General features: G+C 42.4%; 2 protein-coding genes across 17 annotated transcripts in view; both read right to left on the bottom strand.

The window, feature by feature from the left end:
- Nucleotides 1-2,075: 2,075 nt before the first annotated feature.
- LOC114559125 (specifically androgen-regulated gene protein) lies at nt 2,076-13,221 on the bottom strand. Of its 3 annotated transcripts, none has more exons than XM_028583597.1 (4): nt 13,097-13,221; nt 7,392-7,586; nt 4,444-4,606; nt 2,076-4,295 (listed from the first exon to the last, which is right to left on the bottom strand). In XM_028583597.1, exons 2-4 carry the CDS (start codon nt 7,494-7,496, stop codon nt 2,722-2,724), a joined length of 1,842 nt encoding a protein of 613 aa, XP_028439398.1. In that variant the 5' UTR covers nt 7,497-7,586; nt 13,097-13,221; the 3' UTR covers nt 2,076-2,721. The 3 variants fall into 3 exon arrangements, with proteins under 3 accessions (XP_028439398.1, XP_028439399.1, XP_028439400.1); XM_028583598.1 differs by lacking the exon at nt 13,097-13,221 and adding an exon at nt 11,815-11,839; XM_028583599.1 differs by lacking the exon at nt 7,392-7,586.
- Nucleotides 13,222-15,531: 2,310 nt separating this feature from the next.
- anks1aa (ankyrin repeat and sterile alpha motif domain containing 1Aa) overlaps nt 15,532-22,265 on the bottom strand; it is a 79,237-nt gene continuing 72,503 nt past the window's right edge. For 8 of the 14 annotated variants that reach the window (XM_028582218.1, XM_028582221.1, XM_028582219.1 and 5 more), the window contains 3 exons: nt 20,677-20,859; nt 19,017-19,115; nt 18,284-18,400 (listed from right to left, as the gene is read on the bottom strand). In XM_028582218.1, coding sequence (XP_028438019.1) covers nt 18,284-18,400; nt 19,017-19,115; nt 20,677-20,859 — 399 coding nt within the window. Of the gene's footprint in view, nt 16,874-18,283; nt 18,401-19,016; nt 19,116-20,676; nt 20,860-22,265 lie in introns of those variants that run through there. The other 6 variants (XM_028582226.1, XM_028582227.1, XM_028582228.1 and 3 more) reach the window with 2 other exon arrangements.

Genomic DNA, 22,265 nt, shown 5'->3' with positions numbered 1-22,265 from the left:
TATTATTCTTTGCCTTGCTTCGATTTGGGCAATAATCATCTCTAAGTTTTGGAACAGCAGGTCCCATAATTTGGGGACTGTAAACAGGAAGTATAATGTTGCCATAGGCTATAGTCAGTTAGCTGTGAGATACAACTTGAGGCCCATTTATTTAGACCGACATTTGTTTACATTTTATGCACATTGGCGGCATTAAAAGTATGCCGATGTACCTAGACAACTATCACATTACTTCGATACTAAAGAAAACTTAAAAACTTGATGATTCACAGGGAAATTCTGGATTTATAAGGAGCGTTTTTTTTGGAGGGGACGTTTATTAGCGATATAAGGCTATCCTCCTACACTGAATCTAAAATACGTGTAGCATGTCTGTGTGCTCAGATGTGATTGAGTTATGACACTGAGAAGGTACCTCAATTGCCTTCACGAGTTTAAGAGACGATTGTTTGTGGTTAGGCGCAGGTTAAGTTATGGAACACAAACCAACGGGGAAACCAGGCTTCGACGCAGCAGCAGCAGCAGCATGCACCAGTCCCTTTAACCTCCCTCGTGTCCCCCTGCGCCCCCTGTAGTCTCACCTCTCAGTATGAAAACCTCTGCTGTAGAATGATGAACAGGTGTTCACACTGGAGGTTTAGAAACCTAAACACACAGAAGACCATCTACATTTTTTGGAAAACTGAGCAAGCCCAGTTTTACTCATAATACAGCAATATGTCATAAAGTTGCAGCCTCACCGCTATAATAATTGTTGCATTATTATACGACAAAAGAGTCAATTTCTTTCCTTATTTCAGATCCCATCTTCCGCCTCTGTAACCTCTTCACACTGAGAATGCAGGTATGCAGACTGGTATGTTATTCATACCAGCAGCTGATCTGATGCCTATAGGATGGTCAAAAGGAAAGTGACAAGTCCTTGTTAGTCGGCTCAACAGACAGAGCAGGTTGAAAGGAAAGACAGCTCACATACCAACATGTCTCAGAGCAGCACAAGGCAGCCTGTGTTGGTGTGACAGCATGCAACTGCTTCCGTTCTTTTGGCTTTACAGTAAAAGAGGATAATCGCTATAAGATAAACTTATAATAATGCAACTCACTTTACTTACGACTACCTTTTTGCGTTTTGAAAGTACAATAAATAGTGTCATAAAATATGCACGTGCTTTATCTTAAAAATATTCAAAAAAATATTCAAATCCTTTTCTCACTTGGCTCGTGTTAAAAGTTTCCTCTGACAGGTATTTACTTCCTTAGGAAAAATGTGCTAAAATATACATATAAACACATGAAAATATTCTATTTTAAGGCCATGCAAATTGGATGGATTAAAATGGATGCAGAGAAGAAATCCAAGGTGTTTTCAACATTAAGCCTACATGCAAAAGTGTGCACTTTGGCACTGATACAGTCATTCCGAGACAAGAAGACACACGTGCAGATATAATTGCACAATAAAAGATCAGAGTTATGATTATCAGTCACTTCTCCACCAGAAAAATACTGATAACATTTGGATGTCTCTAGAAAGTCTTTGTCCAAAAATTGAAAAAAATTTCAGAGAGATATCTTTTAAATTGAGCTTAATTTTAACAGTAGTACAGTTGGCGACCCTAATGGCAAGTAACAGAAAAGCGCAAATCTGTTTGATTTCTATTATGAAAGCACAGTGGTAAAATGTTTTTCTGCTCGTAAATGTGCCACCATGAGCAGCGTATGTGTTGCATGAAGGCTAATCCAGGAGGTGAGAAAACAGGTTGCACCAGTTCTCTCGCTATAACATTAAGGTGCTGAAGGTGAACCAGAAAATCACCAGAGGAAAATATGATATATTCCGAATGCGCTGTAAAGGAAATTTGAGAATTGTGGGCAACACAGGGACAGTGCATAATTCACAAAGTATAATACAGCTTGTAAAAAAAAAATTGTTAGATCAGTGACACCAAAGCTGCTCATGTGCGTCACTTTGCATGCAACCTTTCAAACCGCATGTTTCAGATTCTTATCACCTAGCGGCCGCTGACTATGTGCTTTGAGTTACAGTAAGGTTTGTTCTAGTAATGCAGGACATTCTTTATACATTTTTATTCATTTAATCAACACCCTCCAATTATGATGCAAAACCCTTTGTTTTGACAAACAGCAATTTAAGATTAATGCAGCTCAAGTTAAGTACACAAAATATTAGACAATTCCTGTGGTCAAAAAAGCAAAAGAAAATCGTAACGGATTTTAGGAAGTGAAAGTAAACAAAAGTGACCTTTAGGTATCTAAAAGGAGAACTAAGAGGGGAACCAGCCTTGCAGTGGTGTCACTGTAACAAAAAGGTTCATACACAAGAAACATTAAAATGACTGAATGAGTAACTCACTGCCTTTTAAAAGTAACAGTATTTTTAATTTACAAAAAGCATAGCTACAATAAAAGCATACCTCTGTAAGTCGGTGAATATCCAAAAAATCCTTGATTGACAGTTTCATGAGAAATAAAACACTGTACATATGGCTGTACAATATCAGTAACAAGTACAGTAGAGTGGACAGGACAATCAATATAGTCAAGACGTGAAAATGAAAGTGCATAAATAAGTGGTTCAAGCTGCTCCCCGAAAGTTTTGTAATGCCTTCATCATTCCTGTATCAATCTCTGGTATGTTCCTTTTAAATATAGCATCTATAGGAAGTCTGTGGCAGAAAGATGAGGTGTAAGAGCGATGCCTCAGTCCCTGAGCAGCCCCAGCTTCTTCAGGGCCTCGCGGCGGTTTTCTCCGTTTTCTGCACGAGGGCAGATCAGAACACTGATGCCTTGGGATCGAGGCAGCTTCTGAGACTCTCCGGAGTGCTGAAAGGCAGTTTGGGCAGGCAGGGACTTCCGTAAGTCTGGCTCTTTTCTGCTGGCATGGCCCACCAGCAAACCGTCTCCCTGAGCTCTTGTAAACTCTTTCCCACTCCCCAGAGATGCGGGGCGTGCCCGATTGTTACGTAGCTGGCTGGGGCTCTGCTCGCTGCTCACACCCTGGCTGGCCTCCTTGGAGTCTTGACTAGCCATAGATCTGCTTATACCCAGGCCAGAGCGCTCCAGGGTGGCTGACTTGACACCTACCACCTTGGGTGGGGTTAGATGCTTGACCAGTGCAGGGGGGGTGAGAGGGGGCGTGTTCACCTGTGCATTTACTGTGGCCCGCGAAGCATCTTTGACAGCGTCGTTATCTGACGGCGGAGGTCCAACGGGGTCACTGAAAGCGGCGGGTGCTGGGAGAACCTCAGCAGGCTGGACCGCAGGAGCGGTAGACGTAGCCGATGGCAACACAGCTGCAGGAGACTGGAGCGGAATGGAAGCAGGTGGTGGACTGTTGACACCGGTGTAAGGTGGGATCAAGGGTGGTGTATGTGGAGCAGCTGGGCTGACTGGAGAAGGAGGAGCTGTCCATGAACTTCTAGTATTGGGAGAAAGTTTAGGGCTCAGGGCGGGGCCTGAATGTGCCTCAGCAGGCAGCAGGCCAAGCTTTCGGAGGGCCTCAATGCGAACCCTCTGGGGGTCCAACGAGAGCCGGTCACCGCTAGCGGGCGCCGGATGTCCCGAGGTGCCATCTGAGCCAGCCGCTGCTACCTTGTGCGACTTCAGAATGATGTTGGCGGGAAGCTTATTGGGCTTGGGGGCCACTGCAGGTGGACTTCTGAGCTCAGCGGCTTCAGGGGGAGGACTGATTAAGGCACCAGAGCTGACGGCAGGAAGACTCAGTTTTGGGGGCTTGTTGGGAGACTCCTGGGTCCCAGAGGAACTCACTGAAGTTTTCTGTGCAGAGGCTCTCCGGCGTAGCTGCTCCAAGTCAATAGTTGTTTGTGGCTTGTTATTGGGTATTCCTGCAGATGGAGGAAGGTCTTTTACTTTCCCTTGCACTGGAGGAAGGCCTGGCTCATCCATGAAGTCTGAGGGAGGAGGGATCACACCCACATCTATCTCAGAGGCCCCAGTGGCCTGACCGGGGCAAAGACTGGCACTTGGGACAATCTTGAGACTACCATCTCCATTCGTGGATACACACAACTGAGTAGCTGATGGGTGGATTTTGCAATCAGCGACTGATTCAGTGACTGGAAGTTTGGGTTGAGTCACGTGGGTCATTGATGTTTTGAGGTCTTTGGTGTTGACTGCAGGGGCAGGAGAGGACTGTGGTTTTAAGGTCTGATTTAGAGCGTGATGCTTAGCTTTGTCTTCGATGGTTAACCCTCTGGATCCAGGCTCTGATTTCTGGTCTCTTCCGGACTCATCAGAATCCAAACTGGAAATATCTAAGAAAAAAAAAAGCAAAATTACTGCAGTTACTATTGCAGGTACTGATGTTATTTTAGCGTAAAATGTGCATATATACATATATACAAACACACGTAACCAACTAAGAAAACATGCAAAACAGAATATTTCATAACATGAGCATACCATTTACTCTCATCCGACCCATTTTGTCTGCCTGTAACCCAGGATCTGGTTCATCATTGGATAAGCCACTGTCCTCCTGCACCTCCAACGCCTCAATGGTTTCCTCCAGATACATGAGACATGCCCTCTCTTCGGGAGATAAGTGCTCCATACTGTCTTCACTCTGCACACAAAATAAGAGATTTCAGAGCTTTTCAACTCGGAACAAGTGTCTCAACTCTTCAGCAATCTCTCTCGTCCTTGACACGGCCATGAGAGACAGGCCAGGGACAATAGGTCAAAGTTGGTTAGTGTTCGAACAGCTGCGAATGAATGACTAATTACTCCTGTCCTGTATTTTCGCTGTCTTCTATATTGGCCTGTCAGAAGAATGTACTTCAGGTGACTGCAGGTGCATGTGAACAGCGTGAGATCTTCTCCCCTCTGGTCATCTTTAAAATAAAACTCTCTGCGTGAACAAACATGAGTGTATTTCACCTCCGACAGATTCACTCCCTTTCATCTTCTCTCATTTGATTTTTCTCATATTTACTGTAAATATCCGTGCAGACGTCATGCACAAATCTCAGTTCTTTATTTCCCCATTCCACCAAAGGACGGATATAGGGCTGCACGATATGAGAAAAATACGCGATAACGTTGCATGTCGCGATAACGATATTACTCGCGATAAATAAACAGATATTAAAGTGTACTCAGTTCTGCTGCCTTCAGTATTCTGCTAAAATACAAAAAGTTGCGTGTTGGATTTAAAACAAATGAAAGAAAATTATTTCCATCATTCTTTTATTGAACAAATCAAACACTGAATTGAATATAAAAGGCACCACTAAAAAAATAATGACTACAGATATTTTCTTGGGGTTCGGCCAAATACCAAATTCAACTCCCATCCTCGGTCCATTAACACAGTAAACACAATGAAGTAAATAACGTCCACAGCCTCTAAAATAGTTAAATGTAACAACTTAATGTTGAATTGACTCTTTTCACATCGCAATCGCCGGATGACGAGTTTCAATTTTGTTTGGCAAATTTTCGCTAACCAGTGTATGATGAAGGCATGTCGGGAGGGTGAAATTGGAAAAGTAACGTTAACTAACGAGCAGCAGCCGCTCCCGCTGTAGGGAGATTCATTTACAGAGAGAACGGCTGACAGCCCGGGAGAGGCACTGGTCTGGTTAACACAAGTTTTTTAGCTGTGTTTGCCGTATCTGAAGTTGCTGCATTTTGGCTGCTGTCTGTAGATTCCTTCATGCACAACTCGTATTCTTTCGGCTGTTTCATACGCAAATGTTTTTTAACAGCGGTGATGTTGTGTATTGTTTAGGGTCCTTGCTGCGACGAGACAAATCAGCATTGTAAATTGAACATGTAGCTCGACTTGAATCGCCTTCTTTTGACTGAAAGTACTGCCAAACAACACTTTTTCTGCTCACAAGTTCCATTTTCAGTTTCTCACAGCCTACTGCATTGAACAGTCCACCTACATAAACATCTTCCCGTAATCAACAGCGGCGTCAATACGTCGACCAGCGGAGCGCGCGTAGTGCAAGCGTAGGGGTCGGTGGAAAAATATTCTAAGGTTCGGCAGTAACCGAACCCCGTCAAAAAGCCCAATATTCAGCCAAATCCGAATCCTGGATTCGGTGCATCCCTACTTTCAACTAATACAAAAAATCTCTGAGTGTCTATCGCGATATGTGCATACCGGTATGTCGCAGCCTTTGTGCAATGTGTTTATTTCGGCAGTAGTCTATATCCACGATGTTCCACTTCCGGGATTGCCCTCGTTCTGCTGGAAGTTTTCGGATGTCCTGTTACCTTCCGCTTTCTTTGTGTTGTAATTTTAAACTCTGGTGGATTTATGAGGACTATGGTTAACTGCTCCTCAGATCTCTACAGGGTAAATTCAGACAGCTAGCTAGACTATCTGTCCAATCTGAGTTTTCTGTTGCACGACTCCAGGTAGGGAATGAGTCCTTACCCCAAGTGAAGGAGTTCAAGTACCTTGGGGTTTTGTTCGCGAGTGAGGGGACAATGGAGCGGGAGATTGGTCGGAGAATCGGGCGCAGCGGGGTGCGGTATTACATTCAATCTATCGCACCGCCAGACGACAAGAGAGCTGAGCCAGAAGGCAAAGCTCTCGATCTACCGGTCAGTTTTCTTTCCTACCCTCACCTATGGTCATGAAGGCTGGGTCATGACCGAAAGAACGAGATCCAGGGTACAAGCGGCCGAAATGGGTTTCCTCAGGAGGGTGGCTGGCGTCTCCCTTAGAGATAGGGTGAGAAGCTCAGTCATCCGTGAGGAGCTCGGAGTAGAGCCGCTGCTCCTTTGCGTCGAAAGGAGCCAGTTGAGGTGGTTCGGGCATCTGGTAAGGATGCCCCCTGGGCGCCTCCCTAGGGAGGTGTTCCAGGCACGTCCAGCTGGGAGGAGGCCTCGGGGAAGACCCAGGACTAGGTGGAGGGATTATATCTCCAACCTGGCCTGGGAACGTCTCGGGATCCCCCAGTCGGAGCTGGTTAATGTTGCTCGGGAAAGGGAAGTTTGGGGTCCCCTGCTGGAGCTGCTCCCCCCGTGACCCGATACCGGATAAGCGGACGAAGATGGATGGATGGATGGACGACTAAAACAACCTTTAAATGTACACGTGTTCCACCAAAACAAGTTCCCTCCCGAGGCTATTTTGCAGCGGCACCATGGCTCCACTCGGTGCTTAGCCTAAGACAATTTGTGATTGGTTTAAAGAAATGCCAATAAACCAGAGCAGGAAGGTCTGGCAATGCTCAGTTATTACTATTACAGCAGTTGATATCGCGATGATGATAAAAAAAAAAAAAAAAAAAGATATATTGTGCAGCCCTAGACAGAAGCATTGTTAAAGTGAATATTTATTCTGAGTCGATGAGCAACAAGGGTGAGTGGGAATCTACAGCAGCACTCACATAGCCAGAGTTCATGCTGATTACACTGTCGCAGCTCCCGGCACTGTCCAAATTGCTCAAGGATTCCATGGCAACGCTGCCTGGCCACGTGTCACTCTTCGGCATTGCACGAGGAAGAGGACGAGCGCAGGACCTGGGCCTCACGGTCCTCTTTTGATTGTATAAATTTCACCAAGAATCAGTTGGAGGAAGAATCTGAAAAGGTCAATGAGAAAATGTGAGAATGGGGGGGAAAAAATGGATTCAGATGAAATGTGTGGCGCTGCTATCTCCTTTTATAGAATTGATCAAATACAAAGACTGACCTCCTACAGCCAGTGAACATGAGATGAAGCCATAATAGTTCACAAAATTAGTTGGTAAACATTCCAGCAACAACTATTAACGTCAAAAGGTTCCATTAGTGTGATAAATGAGTGCCATAAATCACAGCTGATAGCTAAATGATCCTCATAATGTAATCACGCTCCCATTTAAGATGTCAAATGTGCTGTCATTGTGACATATTAAACATAACCAGATATGCTAATCGAGTCATTATATAAATGAATGGAAGAATTAGTAAACATTTTTAATTACACATTACATTACACAGATTAATATGAAGTCAATAGATTGTTTTTATGTTATGTTGTTATGTTAAATGGTAGGTTCACAATTTGTCAAGTCTGTCTTTAAACAACAGTCAGGTGCCCAGATAGCTCAGTTGGTAGAGCGGGCACCCATATATAGAGGCTCACTCCTCGATGCAGCGGGCCAGGGTTCGACTCCGACCTGTGGCCCTGTGCTGCATGTCATTCTCCCTCTCTCTCCCCTTTCATGTCTTCATCTATCCTGTCAAAAATAAAGGCTGAAAATGCTAAAAAAATAATTAAAAAAAAGGTTTTGCGGTTATTTTTGTTTTTTTGTTTTTTTGTGATTGTTGCAGGCAAAAATCCTTCTTAAAAAATGCGATGGGATATGCGGGATATTTACATAGACAGTATATAATGGACCAATAGACCCCGTTGCTCTGGACGGAGACCAGTGAAGGCTATTAGAAGCACTTTTCCGGTGATCTCTTGCTTTACTGTGCAGCCTCCAACTGAGAGAGACAACGTAAATGTGACGTGAGCAACGTGTCTGAAAGTTGTAAGTCTTCTGGTAGCTGTGACAAGAGAAATCTCAATCATTCCCAATCTTACAGAGACGGAGAGTGTATGTATATGTAAGGAGATAACATAAGCACAGGCTAATTATTGATCACTAACATGCTAGTTAACATTAGTAATTAAACCTAAACAGCTAATTTAAGTCGAAACTGCCTGCGAGCTTCTCCTGTACTATACGGTAATTCCTCTACTGTGCGACAGTAAGTCACTTGGTTATGACACAATCGTTAGCTTATTTTTACAAAAACGTCTGCTACGGAGCCATAACGTGAGATACAAGGTAATGGAGCCTTTTATACATTGTCGTGTTTCTTTAGAAATAAACAATGGACAAATAGAGTCTTTAAACGCTTCAGATGTAAAGTTATTCGCAGTCAAGTGACGTAAAAAAAAAAAGGCGGTCAGTGTAATGCTAACAAGAGGTGATTGCTTCGTAGCAACAAAATGGCGCCATCGGAGGTTCGCGTCCTGAAGCGAAGCTTACCCCCTTGGATATTTATGCAATTTTATGCGATGAAATGAACTTGCAAAAACGTCGCGTAATTACGTCACTTCATAACGTTCCCATGGCAACAGGGGAAAATGGCTGCTCTTGTGTGAAGTAAACGCAACATTTTTCAACTTTCTGCTAAGATATATGTGACTTATTTGCAACAAAAATGCGGGGATTATGAAATCATGCAAGCCCCTCATATTTTGCGCGGATATCAGCAATTTATGCGGCGAAAGTGCGGTGTATTTGAAAAAATGCGGCCCCCGCATTAATATGCAGACTTTGGTTGGTTATGCATTGAATTATGCAGTCGCATAATCACGTTTTTCTGGAGGGACTGGTTATCTTGTTCACGTCGCCCATTGAAACACGTCGCCCATTGAATCACCCTTCCCTAATGTTATTTCAGTGTAACAAACAATACCTTTATAAGTTGCAGCCCTAATATATTGTGACATCAATGAATTTCTATTGTCCTTGATATAGGTTTAATTGTTTATTACATTAACATCTGTAGCGTGATAGTAGGAAGAGGATATTTTGCATTTTAGCACTCAGGTTATGCTGTGCTAATAAGTCATACACAGTTTATCAATTGGTATTCCAGGCACTATGACTCAACAATCAAACAACAAAATGCTCATCTTTGTTTGTGAATACTCATGACACACTCAACGTCATGTATTATCTGTGTACAAACAGTTGATATGCCGTGTTATGTTGCAGCACCACGTTGCTTACTCGTGTTTCTTGCCTGTTATCTTGTAAATGTTACCACTGACAGGTCAGGCATGAGGAAAATATGCCAGCCAAAAACTAGAAGGATATTATTACTGGCTCCACATCTGCCGAAGGGATACAAGGAAGGGGGGGGGTTCAACATCCTCACTAAATGACAGCTGATTTGGTAACAAAAAAGCAGTAAATGATTTCACAAGACCATGAAGAAAAGGCCACTTAAAGCAACATTCTTCCCTCTTTACTTTCCATTTTAAGTGCTTTAAAGTGCATTAGCAAGTGCCAGAAGCAAATACCACCAACAATGAGCAAAGTTTGAGACGTGAAGGGATAATATTTGATCAACCCCGGCTAGGACTCCGTAGTGGATTTTGGCTAAATAGGTTACACAAATAGAATATACTGTATCCCATGACAAACTGTTATATGGCTTATTCATCACACAGCCAAAGCTGCAGAATCAGGTTCAGGTGTGTTCGCTGAGGCAGAGCAAAACTAACTTCATTGTTTTCTTATCTGAGAGAACATTTGATAAAACATATAAAAGCAGCAAAATGGTTTCCCATAATGAGTCAGTGTCACTGTCTGTCTGCGAGTTAGCCTCCAAAATGACACGAGGTCTCCAAGCCTGATACTGCATATAGGCTGTGAGTTATCATAGTAATTACTGGGGCATGAGGTTCCTCTGAGGATGAGCAAGACACTCAGTCAACACAAACAATATATCCGCTCTGCCAGGACAACAGTTTACATTTCAATTATGTGTGACACAAGAAAAATGCTTTTAGAAAAATGGAAGCAGCTTCAAGGGTTCCTTGTAATGGACTGCACATTATGGAAGCAGGAAAAAAATCAATCAGTGACTGATTTTTATTCAGGGCAGTAGTGAGGTCATGACTCATTCCCTCGGTTATTATTTCTGTGACTTTGTGGGATCAGTGAGCCGGTAAACCACAATTAAAGAAACTTACATAGGCTGGGCATTTTAGAGGCAGATTCAAGTAATATAGATAATTTATTGTCATTGTATGAACACAACGAAATTCCATTGGTGGCAATCAGCGCATAACAACGATGTATAGGATTCAGTATTTCTTCCTGGTAGTATGAAGATGGGACTTTAAAATAGGGTTTTGGAAATAAAATAACCCTATAGAAAATGTAATTGAACAGTTAACAGAATGAATAAAATATAAAAAAATGTAAACGTCCAGGGTTCGTATCCGACCTGTGACGATTTCCTGAAGGTGTTCCCCCTCTCTCTCCCCCCTTTCTCACCTAGCTGTCCTGTCAAATAAAGGTGGAAAAGCCCCCAAAAAAATCTTCATATATATATATATATATATATATATATATATATATATATATATATATATATTTAGAGATTTGTTTTCTGGATGTCTTCTGAATTACCAGGACCTCAGTATTTCTAAAAATCCTGACCTCAGTTTTACTAAATCCTGTGCTTCCAGTGGGAGGAAATACACTGTTTAAATATACGATTGATATGTAATACATAGGTAATAACATGCCTCGGTTGAGTGTATCACCTGATTGTTCTTTGCTTTTGTGATCTCGAGCAGTAGCTCCAAAACATTTTGGCTCCTGACCTTAAAATGAAGACATGTCTGTACTTGCGCATCAAAAGCAGTAGGCTATGCCTTCTCAGATTTTTTTCAAGGATTTTTAGAGGCCTGAAAAGGTAAAAACATACCATATTTAACAATAAAAAAACTTGGATTTGTCACTGTTAAAGGTCTCCTTCTCATCAAGTAATTTCTTTTATAATTAAACTTAATTTTTCTGAAAACAAGTATAAACATCCGCAGGTACAGTGGAGTTAGAATTTGAAACTGTTCCCAGCAATCAATTCAAGATTTTAGAAAATACTTGAAGCAAAGATTTACAAACCGATTAAGAAATATTCTCATGTCACTGGCGGATTTTCTCACTTGCTTTAGAAAATAAAAGTTTAAAGATTTAAATTACAAGAAAGAAATGATTTGGCAGGAAGGAGAATGTGTGAGCGCTATATATACACCTGTCCTTAGGGTTATGTATTGCAGGTTGGAAACCACTCATCTGGTTCATTGGCAAGGAGCAATGCCATTTTTGTCTTGTTGACCTGAAGACAAGACAAAGACCATTGGGGAAAAACCTGATCACCAACATGCACTTGTGTTTTCTGGCAACAGCAGCTGACTGACAAGGCACCCGCTGGTAATTACTGTCCCTCCCATTAGCTCATAAAGATCAGCAGAGCGAGAAACAACTTCCCAAGCTCAGGCAGCCAACACCTCGCTCTCTCTCAAACCTGAACAAGGCAACAAACCTGTAAGGCAGCAGCGGCAGAGCTCACTACACCCACAGCTGAGTCAGGATTTAATAGTGACAGGAATGTCACTTTGCTTGCTCCCATGTCTTTAAGACAACTTTAAATTAAGCCGAGCGCTCTGATGTGACTGGGTGCTCCCCTTGAATTACATCTCCGCAGACAAAATACTTTCAACTATAAAAGGGGAGGATCAGCTCCAGGTTTTTAATGTGGTGACCGTGAGAACAGCTGCACTGTTTGTGAGCCAGACTTACAATCCAAGGAATCATCATTTACAGTCTGTGATTGTAAAAAGGCAAGGCCAGGGGTCAAAAATGTGAAGTATGTGTTCAAGGGCAGCCTGGTTAAATGATTAACAGTAAACAAAAGTTCATGGCGAACTCCATCAGGTTGTGCAATTTGCAACCTGCTGGAGTGAACATAATTATTTCATTAATGTTTAGCTTGGCTCCTTGTCCCACTAAAATCTGTATTATTGACATTTACGTGCAAATATTTGTACTTTCCCTGACTAAACTTGTACTCACTAAGCTACCAAATAGTCAATGATTCAACACTAATGATCAATGTGTCATCTTGGAAATGAAATAGGGGCTTTCATAGAGCATGAAGTGATTAGTAATGCTGGTCATATGTGGGAATATTTCTTTCTTTCTTCTTTTCTTATAGTAAATCACCCCCCAACTTCCCTCCACTCAAACTTCTAACTGACACAGGATGACACTTTCTGTGCAAATAAGAGTCAGTCACACTCCTAAAACTTCTTCCCCAACAGGAAATAATCAAATAAAAATAGTCATAGTTTGTTCTCGACAGATGTCTCACACACACCAGTCTAAATCCGGGTGATTACATTTTCAGAAAAGCAAAATATGTGTGGGTATTTAAACTAAACAATTAGTTTTCCTTATAACTCCTCTGTATCCTTGAATAAAGCAGAAACAAACACCGCACTCACTTCAGACGGAATGATTTCCTGATAACTCACCAGAGATGTTAGAGTGAAATGAAGTCTGCAGCTGTGCGAATTCAAAGAGAAGAGCAGTTTTCAGATGTCAGTCCATGGCCGCTACGTGCGTCTCACTCCCCTCCAACAGCTGCACTGTTCCTGGAAGTACAACTGCAGCCAGGTGAGCCAGTTAGCTTACGGACAGGTTGGTGTGTGCGGCCAATCAGTGAACGTCTCATGAAGACGTTACAACAAAAGAGCCAATGGAAAAACAGCAGCCAAATAAACGCAACCCAGATGAAATCAAATCTATTTTTATTTTCCGCAGAAAAAGTAGAAACAATTGAACATATTAAAAAATATGAGTAGGCTGATAGGCTACATAATGTGTGGAATATGTGAAATAATAAGAGAGGCTTTTACATTTGTTTGCATTTTGCATTATCCACTTGGAGTCTCCAGCTATGTTAACGCCTCTGGTAGGCTGTGCTTTGAGCTAAACATTAACGTTAGCATGCTAACATGAGCACAATGAAAATGCTTGATGACGTTAAGATCAAGTTTCATGTTAAGCAGGTACAACGTCATTAGTTTTGCATGTATTTTGTCATAAACCAAAGTACTGGACAAAAGTACTTTATATATAAAATAATCTTAACTTTAGATTAAAAGTTAAGTGATTACAATTCATTCTGAGGGGAACATAAACGTGTGTGAAAGCCATTATCTGGAGAACATGCATGTCTTATTAATGAGTTACATTTATAACTGCATTTTTTTACCAAACAGAGGATTAGCAGTTTATAGTTAATACAATTACATCATGTCCTTTATAGTGCCTTATTAGAATGTGGCACCATAAAATTGTGTCCTGTTTATACTGTGTATCCTTAGAAATGCTGCATGCTGTGAATAGTTTGTGTCAGTTTGGCATGTTGGAGTTTGTGAACAAAGCATGCCTGTCTGCAAATATCAGCCTCATAATCAGTATGCAACAAGCCATATGCATTTCAGGAACAGCAGCATACATCTGTGACGTCTGTTGCATATCTTTTTGAAAATGAGCAGTTGTGTAATTTCATATCTGCCCCAGATATCATCTGTTGATGTTTTTGTGTTGGCCAAAGACACAACATTACAGAAAGTTCATTTTTTCCCCTATACCATCAGTCACATCATTATATCAACGATATGGACAGCAGGAAAAAAAAATACCAAAACATATTTTACCAGTTATTTAAACATTCACGAACATTCAAAAACTCCAGAATTATTGAGCCAACAGTTCAAGGAGTTGTCATTGTTGACATATTTTACAGCAGTTGGCATTTGAATTATAGTTAGAGTAATTGTATTCGGTTGACCCATTTCCATTCTGACAAAGACAAGAAAATTATGTCAATGCACAACCTAGAGCTGGGGCAATGCAGTTTAATAAATGTACTAGATAAATATTTCAATTAATCTGAGCTGATAAAAAATAAACAAGGTCACAAAACATATTGTTTCAGACTTGTAAAGTTTGTGAAGTCACAACAGTATTAAAGGATAAATGGAGTCAACAGGGCAAGAAAACCCCTTAACTTATCCATGGAGTTATTCACATACAGCTGGAAAGTGACTTTAAAGGCAAAGAAATATACTGTAGGAAACTGCTAGTCCCAATAAAAATGCTTTCTGGACTGCTAATGTCACTGCAGCCTAGAGACGCAGTGGCAGCTAAAACTGTCCTGTCCTGTTAGTAGTGTCCTGTACACTGTCCTGTGACTCCCAGACACTGTCCTGTGACTCCATGACTGTCCCAGGACAGTCAGACACTGTCCTGTGACTCCATGACCATCCCGGGACAGTCAGACACTGTCCTGTGACTCCCAGACACTTTCCTGTCACTTCATGACTTTCCTGGGACAGTAAGACACTGTCCTGTACACTGTCCTGTGACTCCATGACTGTCCCGGGACAGTCATGGGAGTCACAGGACAGCGTACAGGACACTACTAACAGGACAGGACAGTTTTTGCTGCCACTGCTGCTGGCAGCCTGTCAGAAGAAGCTTTGATATGTGACTGTTCAAGGCATTGGCTCAGAGTGGTTGCGGTCCATCCTTCAGCAGAGAAAGGTTTCTGAAATGGACGTTGAGGGCGGGGACCAAACATTTCATCCAGACACATCCACTGACCCTCTGACAAATGGAGACAGTATTGAGCCGCGACACCTGCAGCAGAATTGCATGTTGTCTATATCTGACAGAAAAAGTCTGCCAAAATTGGGAAATAGAATGCAAAACGTTCCACAACAACATTAAACAAGACCAGTGAATGGACAAATAAAGGGTCAAGAGTCAGCATTTCTAATTGCGCCATTTATTAGTTTTACAATTATGAAAAATAATCTTAAAAAAAGACTGGAAGCCCAAGATTATTTACAATCTTTTTTTTTTTTTTTTTTTGGAAGTGAGGTCCCTCTTCTGAGTCTTTTTTTTTTTTTAAATCACAGGGTATTTATTCACGATATGTTTAACTTTATAAGACATAGTCCTTTTCTCTCTTTTGACAAACGTCAAAAATTACATACGTACATACATACATATACATATATATATATATATATATATATCTATAAAAGCAAAAATCATTCAAGTATCAAAATACAGACCGCTAGATTCATGTACAATATCATTCTCATCATTGTTGTCATCAGATTAGTCCCTAAATATCTCTCCTGATTCTTACCAATGTGCAAAAGCAGAACGGGACCAGGCTGATGGCCGAAGGTGCCGACACCAGCGAGCTGAAGACAGTGTACCATAGAGTTATCGTACTGGCCTGACAACGTACCACATATACAACAGTTAAATCAAAACAACCAGACTACCCATATACACATCGGCTGACCAAAGAGTACCATTAACGGTCAACATACTGGGAGTTAGCTAAGAGAAGCATGCTGTGTGCCTTATTGTTCTGTTCTGCAGCTAATATCTAAAGACATACCAGCCTGCATGGCAGGTTTGGTTAATATTCTCGTCTAGATTAACTGAACAAAAGGAGCAGGGAAAGAGAGAGAGCTGCAGTGAACCACACCTGATCCAGTTCCAGCGTTAGGACACATCGTCCTAAAAACAATTAAAACATACAGCAAAAACTTTCAAATCAAATAAAAACCACCCCGTTATATTATTATTATTATTACTATTATAAAAGAATTTTTGTAATGTCAGTTCCTCTGCCCTTTTGAGTTTGGTTAGAGCTCCTCCCCTGCAAGATTACATTGTTTATTACAGTTACACATGTATGTTGTGGATGACAAGCTGATGGTCATGTAGAGACGCTACAAATGTGTGGATACAGGACGAATAATCCAGGAATGAGTGTGTCCATACAGTGCGAGATCTCGGTCTGATCATTTGTACCTTTGTACCATAACAGTAATGTTCCTCATCTCAGTCACTTCCCCTTAAACTACAGGTTCTGCACTGTGACATCGTAGGTACATTTCCTCAAAGTGTAAACACTAACCCTCTATGAGGGAGGCCTGATTGGTGTTACGAGGCAACGATTCATTTCTCAGGAAATGCATAAAGCACAACAAATACATCTGACTCTGGGGCAAGCATTACTTTACTTAACGGTGGCCCATGTAGTGTTGAAAGCTACGTCTGTTTGTCTCCAGGCTCGTGTGTTACTGTGGTTAGGTTGATCCAACTGGTGATGTGATTCTGCTGCATGCAAAGTGGGTCACTAAACATCCTACCCACCATGCAACAGGGCTCATTCCTGTCCTTTCTTACTGGGTGGGAGTGGCCACAGTGTTCAGCTATAGGGAAGGGACACACACACACACACACACACACACACACACACACACACACACACACACACACACACACACACACACACACACACACACACACACACACACACACACACACACACACACACACACACACACACAGAGCAGTGAGGTTAAAATAAAGTCAAAATGACACCGAACTAATGGACAAAAACAGTGATGGTGATGGATTACTCCCTCCTTATAATGATTAACTCTTTTCACTAGCAGCCGTGAAATATTAACATGGTAGTGACTGGCAAAAAAAAAAAAAAAGAAAAAAAAAGGCAATGCTGACAGGATGAACATAGAAGGCATTTGTTTTGAAAAGAAGAAAAAAAAAAAGACAGGACAGAGGAAAATGAACTTACACACTTGGGGATTTGGAAAAAGTGCTCAGTTACAGTTAGTTCGCTCCAGAAGTAGCATCAGGTTTAAATCCTGGTGTTCTGATTGATTGACAGAGGAGGGCGTGCCAGTCTTAAGACAGTTGGAACTGTCTATTTTCTAGAGCAGCAAGGGCCACTAACATGCAGGTCCATATAAGCCTCTATGCCCTATTCTGTTCCCCTTTTTCCTCACTGAAAAATCCCCCCAAATGCTTACTTTATTAGCTCCAAAAGGACCTTATCACAGTGCTAGGATCTTAGCATCCTTTGGCTTCGAGCAGCCCGCTGACAGTGAGAAATATCCCCCTTAGTAAATCCTGTGTAACATCCATAACACCACATCCCACCGAACAGAAACAGTCAAAACCCAACTGACGCATAGAATTAGAGGACCAGTTTGTTTTTCCTCAGGAAACACGTCCCCCCAGGTAAAGGATGTGTGCAATGGGTCACTCTTGGTCGGGGTAAATCTCATTTTCTCAGCACTCGGAGGAGTCAGGAGTTGAAAGATCAGAGTGAAAAGCCTCAGAGTGGCCGTCGCCTAATAGAGCAGGAAAAGCACCAAGAAAAAAAGAGCTTATCACCAAGAGGCAACAGTGGGATGTTGACAGGAGGGGTGGGGGTGGGGGGTGTGAAAGGAAGCATTGTACACAGAAGATTCAGGAAGCATACAAGGAGAATAACCGTGAAGGAGACTACCAGCGACTGGAAGTGGGAGTGATACCAGCCAGAGGAGGGTTGATAAAGCGGAAGGGTTGCACTAATAATCAATAGAACAGTGTAGAAGCGGTGGTGGTTTAGCACAAGCAAGGAGCAAAGCACTCGCAGACTGTGCTGTTGTCAGATGAGGACACAAGTGATGGCTAAAAGGGGGAGGGGGGGGGGGGGGGGGGTCCAGCCCAGAGACGGAGAGGCAGAGTCACAGTGAAAGGCACACAGAAGGAGGGGAAGGAAGAGGGGTGAGACCAGGCCCAGAGGTCAGAAGTTGGAAAGAAGAGGGGTCCACTCAGAATATGGTGGTCTCGTACTTAGTGCTGATAGTGCGCTTGGATTCCTTGGGGTCCACGAGCCACGTGGCGCTGCTCTGGGACTGAGAATCCCCCTCCTGCTCCACGATCTCCCCCTGTAAACACAAGGAGACACCTTAAGTAATGGACTCATTTGAAATGTAGGTTTGGTCAATAACTGTCAGACTGAATCACAGTCTCGAAGATCAATTCCAGTGACTGTATTTAAATCTCCATTGCCATCAATCAAGAGAGAATCTTCTCACCGACAGCTGCAATGTCTCGTGTTGACATTTAGCCTAAACTCAAAAGCTTTTTGAGTCAGTCTGTAACTTTTTTCTCTAAGTGTGTTTTAAACGACTTACTTCACTTCTACTTTTCTTAGGAGTGGATACTTTTATACAAGTGCGTCATCACATCAGTAAAGTAAACCGTACTTTTAGGACATTGTCGTCCATGCAGTGCCTCTCTGTGAATGTAAACATTGCTTGTGATACTGCCAAACTGTCAGTAGGGGGCGCCTGATTCAAAAGTTATATTCAAAGCATTCAGTCCACATGTGGCTCAGTGTAGGAGAGTGCAGCTCATAGGTATATATTTCTACAAACAACAGTAAAACAATAACAGCAATATTAATTCACAAGGGAAAGAAATGGAGACACACATGGAGGCTTATGGGGTTTTTAAGGCAGTGAGTGAGAGAGGATGGAGATGAGGATGTGAAGGCAGCACCTGGGCGGCAGGGGTGGCAGAGTGCAGCGGTAGGAAGGACGGACTATGGGTGGTGCAGGTATAACGGTAACAGCAACGACTGTCGAGAGGAGGAGAGTCCTGGGAGAGATAAACACCGCCAGAAGGAGAGAGAAGAGGAAGGCAGAGAGAGGGAGAGAGAGAGAGAGAAGAGGAAGAAGGAAAATAAGCACAAGTGGTACAGAAAGGAGAGGTTGAGAGAGAATAAAAGGGAGAGAATTTGACATAGATTTGAGTAGCATGGGAGAGGAGGCCCAGTATAACCACTGACCGTCTGATCAGATATAGCCAACCCAGATCAGACTGTGGTTATACTGGGCAGCTTATAGGTGTGGGTGTGCGAGGCAAAAGGGCATTTGATTAAATAAAGATTGAGGAAAAAAAATAAATGCAAATATCATCATTAAGCTACAGTTGGAGAGATGTGCGACTGGTCCCTGAAGTGTAGTTATCTCATTTATATTCAGCACAAGGTTCACTTCTTAATAGTTCAATGCTAATGGCCAGACAAGCATCCGCAGAGTGTGATCATAATGCTGTGAAAAGCTGTAGACAGATAAAACCATTCTAAGACTTGTCTAATGTGTTTTGAGGGGTTGATTCGAAATGGCTGGAATGAGGTTTGTCTGAAAACACAATTATCAGGTGTCAGGATGACCCTGTAAAGAGTTTCTGCCACAACTTAACCTACTTTAAAAAGGTGCATGGAGAAGGGAAGAAAAAAAAATAAAAACAGCATTTGCAGTATACAAAAGTTGTATTTTATACTTTAGTACTGCAAGTGTTGCTGGAGTTCTGACCTCTTCCTGCTTCTGTTTAACACTAGAAGACGTTTCGCAAATAGCAGTTTTATGTTGTTTTTTTCTCACATGACATAAATATGATATGTCATTTTGCAGATAGAGGTTTTTAAAGTCTGACACTGCGGGCAGACAAAATTGAGACAACCGCACCCCTTGCCTCTTCTCCCACGTTAGCACAATGTGTGCTACACAGAGCATGAAATCACTACCAAATGAAACAGGAAAAGTGCATTTCAATTCAGGAAAAGACCCTGCAGTAGCAGGACTTACACTCATGCCTCTATTCACCCTCCTGTTGTCCTCGGGTCAAATTTGACCCGTTTTCAAAAGTTCCTCTATCAGAATTTTCGGTTTCTTTCAACCAAATTGCACAAGAATTACACGAATGGTTCCATAGAAACACTCTGAGTATAATAATAAGTATAATAATTAATGATCACTTAACTTTCATTTAATTTGGGGTGTTTTATTCAATGTTTTTGCATTTGGGAAAAAAATGAAATTGTTTCAAAACAGTATCCTGAGATTCTCTCAACATATGTTACTCGGATTTGAACTATTAGTCCAAATAATTCATAATTCCAGATTTCAGCACTCAAAAAATAGGTATGATTTAATATAAATGAGGTTTATTGGTCATGAATTCCAAAAAATAATTGTAACACTAATAAGTTGGTGTAGTGGTAAAGAAAACCCCCCCGCAAAAAAAGAAACAAACCTTGATAACCCATTTTTTTACCTGGGAAGACAACACAAGGGTTAAAATGTGGCCAATAAACTATTCCTACAATGTTAATATGGTGTCTTGTGCTACAAAAAGTTTTAACGTCCCAACTTACCGACGACTTCCGTACGCTGCCTCGCGGTTTGGGTACAGGTCTGCTGGACTTGGTTTCAATGACCTCTGAACCGGGTCCCACTGGGAGGTTCTGGTGCCGTTTGGTCCTCTGGGCCTGCAGAGCCAGCTGATAGGCTACCTCAAACGCTTGGCCGAGCGTCAGTATAATCTCATAGGTCAGATTCTATACAGAAAGGGAGAAAGAGGGAGAGCAGGCAGCCCCATTAAGTATTCTGGAGTCTCCCAGCCTAGAGAACAACGGCTACACTCCGTTTTTAAAACAAAATTGCATAACAAGGAGAAGTGGCAGTAATCTTGAGACTATTGTGCAGCAGCAAGCAGCTCCCCTCAGTACCTGAACTGGATCCATTCGCTGTAGCTTAGTATTAAAGCTGCACTCCATTGTTATACCCTGACTGCTTCCAAATATGAACAAGTAGCTCGGACTAAAGACAGAGGATTGAAGCTTCACACTACATGCCTTGGGAAGTTGAAAAAGCAATCGGGGTGGGAGCATAGAACACAAAGCTCAGAAATCATCAGCACATCTTTCAATGAACAATCTGCACTGAGACAAATACTGCCTCGCCCTCTGAGGCAGGGCTCAGCTCTGTGTTTCCCCTTTGCGTGGCGAGGATGGTGCCTGGTGGAGGCTGATAGCAGCAGAATGATCAATACAGTTTAAAATAACTCATCACATGACACAAATGCTGTGGCCTTTGATGGTTATCAAACTGCTTGAGCACTCGCTGCTGAGGGGCAGCCCACTTCTTTCAGGCCCAGAGAGGACATCACGGAGCTCAGAGAAGCACAGTAACCCACAGGAAACGGAGCATATTTGGAGGAATTAAGTCTGGAACGAGCCTGGCTGCATTATGAGGCAGATTAGCAGGATAATCATCCGATCTCAGGGGGGATTGAGTAGGTAACGGAGGGCTAGTTATCACGGGAAGAGTAGCGCTGTGTCTACAAGGAGGCCATCAGCCCCGACTGAAGCGTGACGCCTTGAGGAGATAGGGCAGTCTAGAGATAACGGTGTTGACGATGCAGGCTGTCACATCTCCTCGGTTTAAGTACAGGACATGATGTTGGAGGAATTCAAATTTACCAACACTGACTAGAAATCCTCTCCATGGTTTATGTTAAGCTAGTCTATATCCACGACCTTCCACTTCTGGGATTGCTCCGTTGCCGCAGGAAATTCGGCCATATGTCCTTCTTTTTGGCAGGATGTCCGTTACCTTACGCTTTCTTTGTGTTGGAATTTTAAACTCCGTTGTATTTATGAGGACTATAGTTGACTGCTCCTCAGATCTCTGCAGGGTAAATCCAGACAACTAGCTAGACTATCTGTCCAATTGGAGTTTTCGGTTGCACGACTAAAACAACTTTTGTTGTAACATATACATGTTCCTTCCCGAGGCTATTTTGCAGAAGCGCCGTTGCTCCTGTGACGATTGTGATTGGTTTAAAGAAATGCCAATAAACCAGAGCACCTTTTTCTCCCATACTGGAATGCTCTGTGGACTAGCCAGGCCCTCCTCCGCAGCGCTGTGGAGGAAGGTCTGGCAATGCGAGACTAACGTTGAG

The sequence above is a fragment of the Perca flavescens genome, chromosome 7 (assembly GCF_004354835.1).
Source record: "Perca flavescens isolate YP-PL-M2 chromosome 7, PFLA_1.0, whole genome shotgun sequence".
Classification (NCBI taxonomy): domain Eukaryota; kingdom Metazoa; phylum Chordata; class Actinopteri; order Perciformes; family Percidae; genus Perca; species Perca flavescens.
This window is presented reverse-complemented; position numbering and strand designations above follow the sequence as displayed.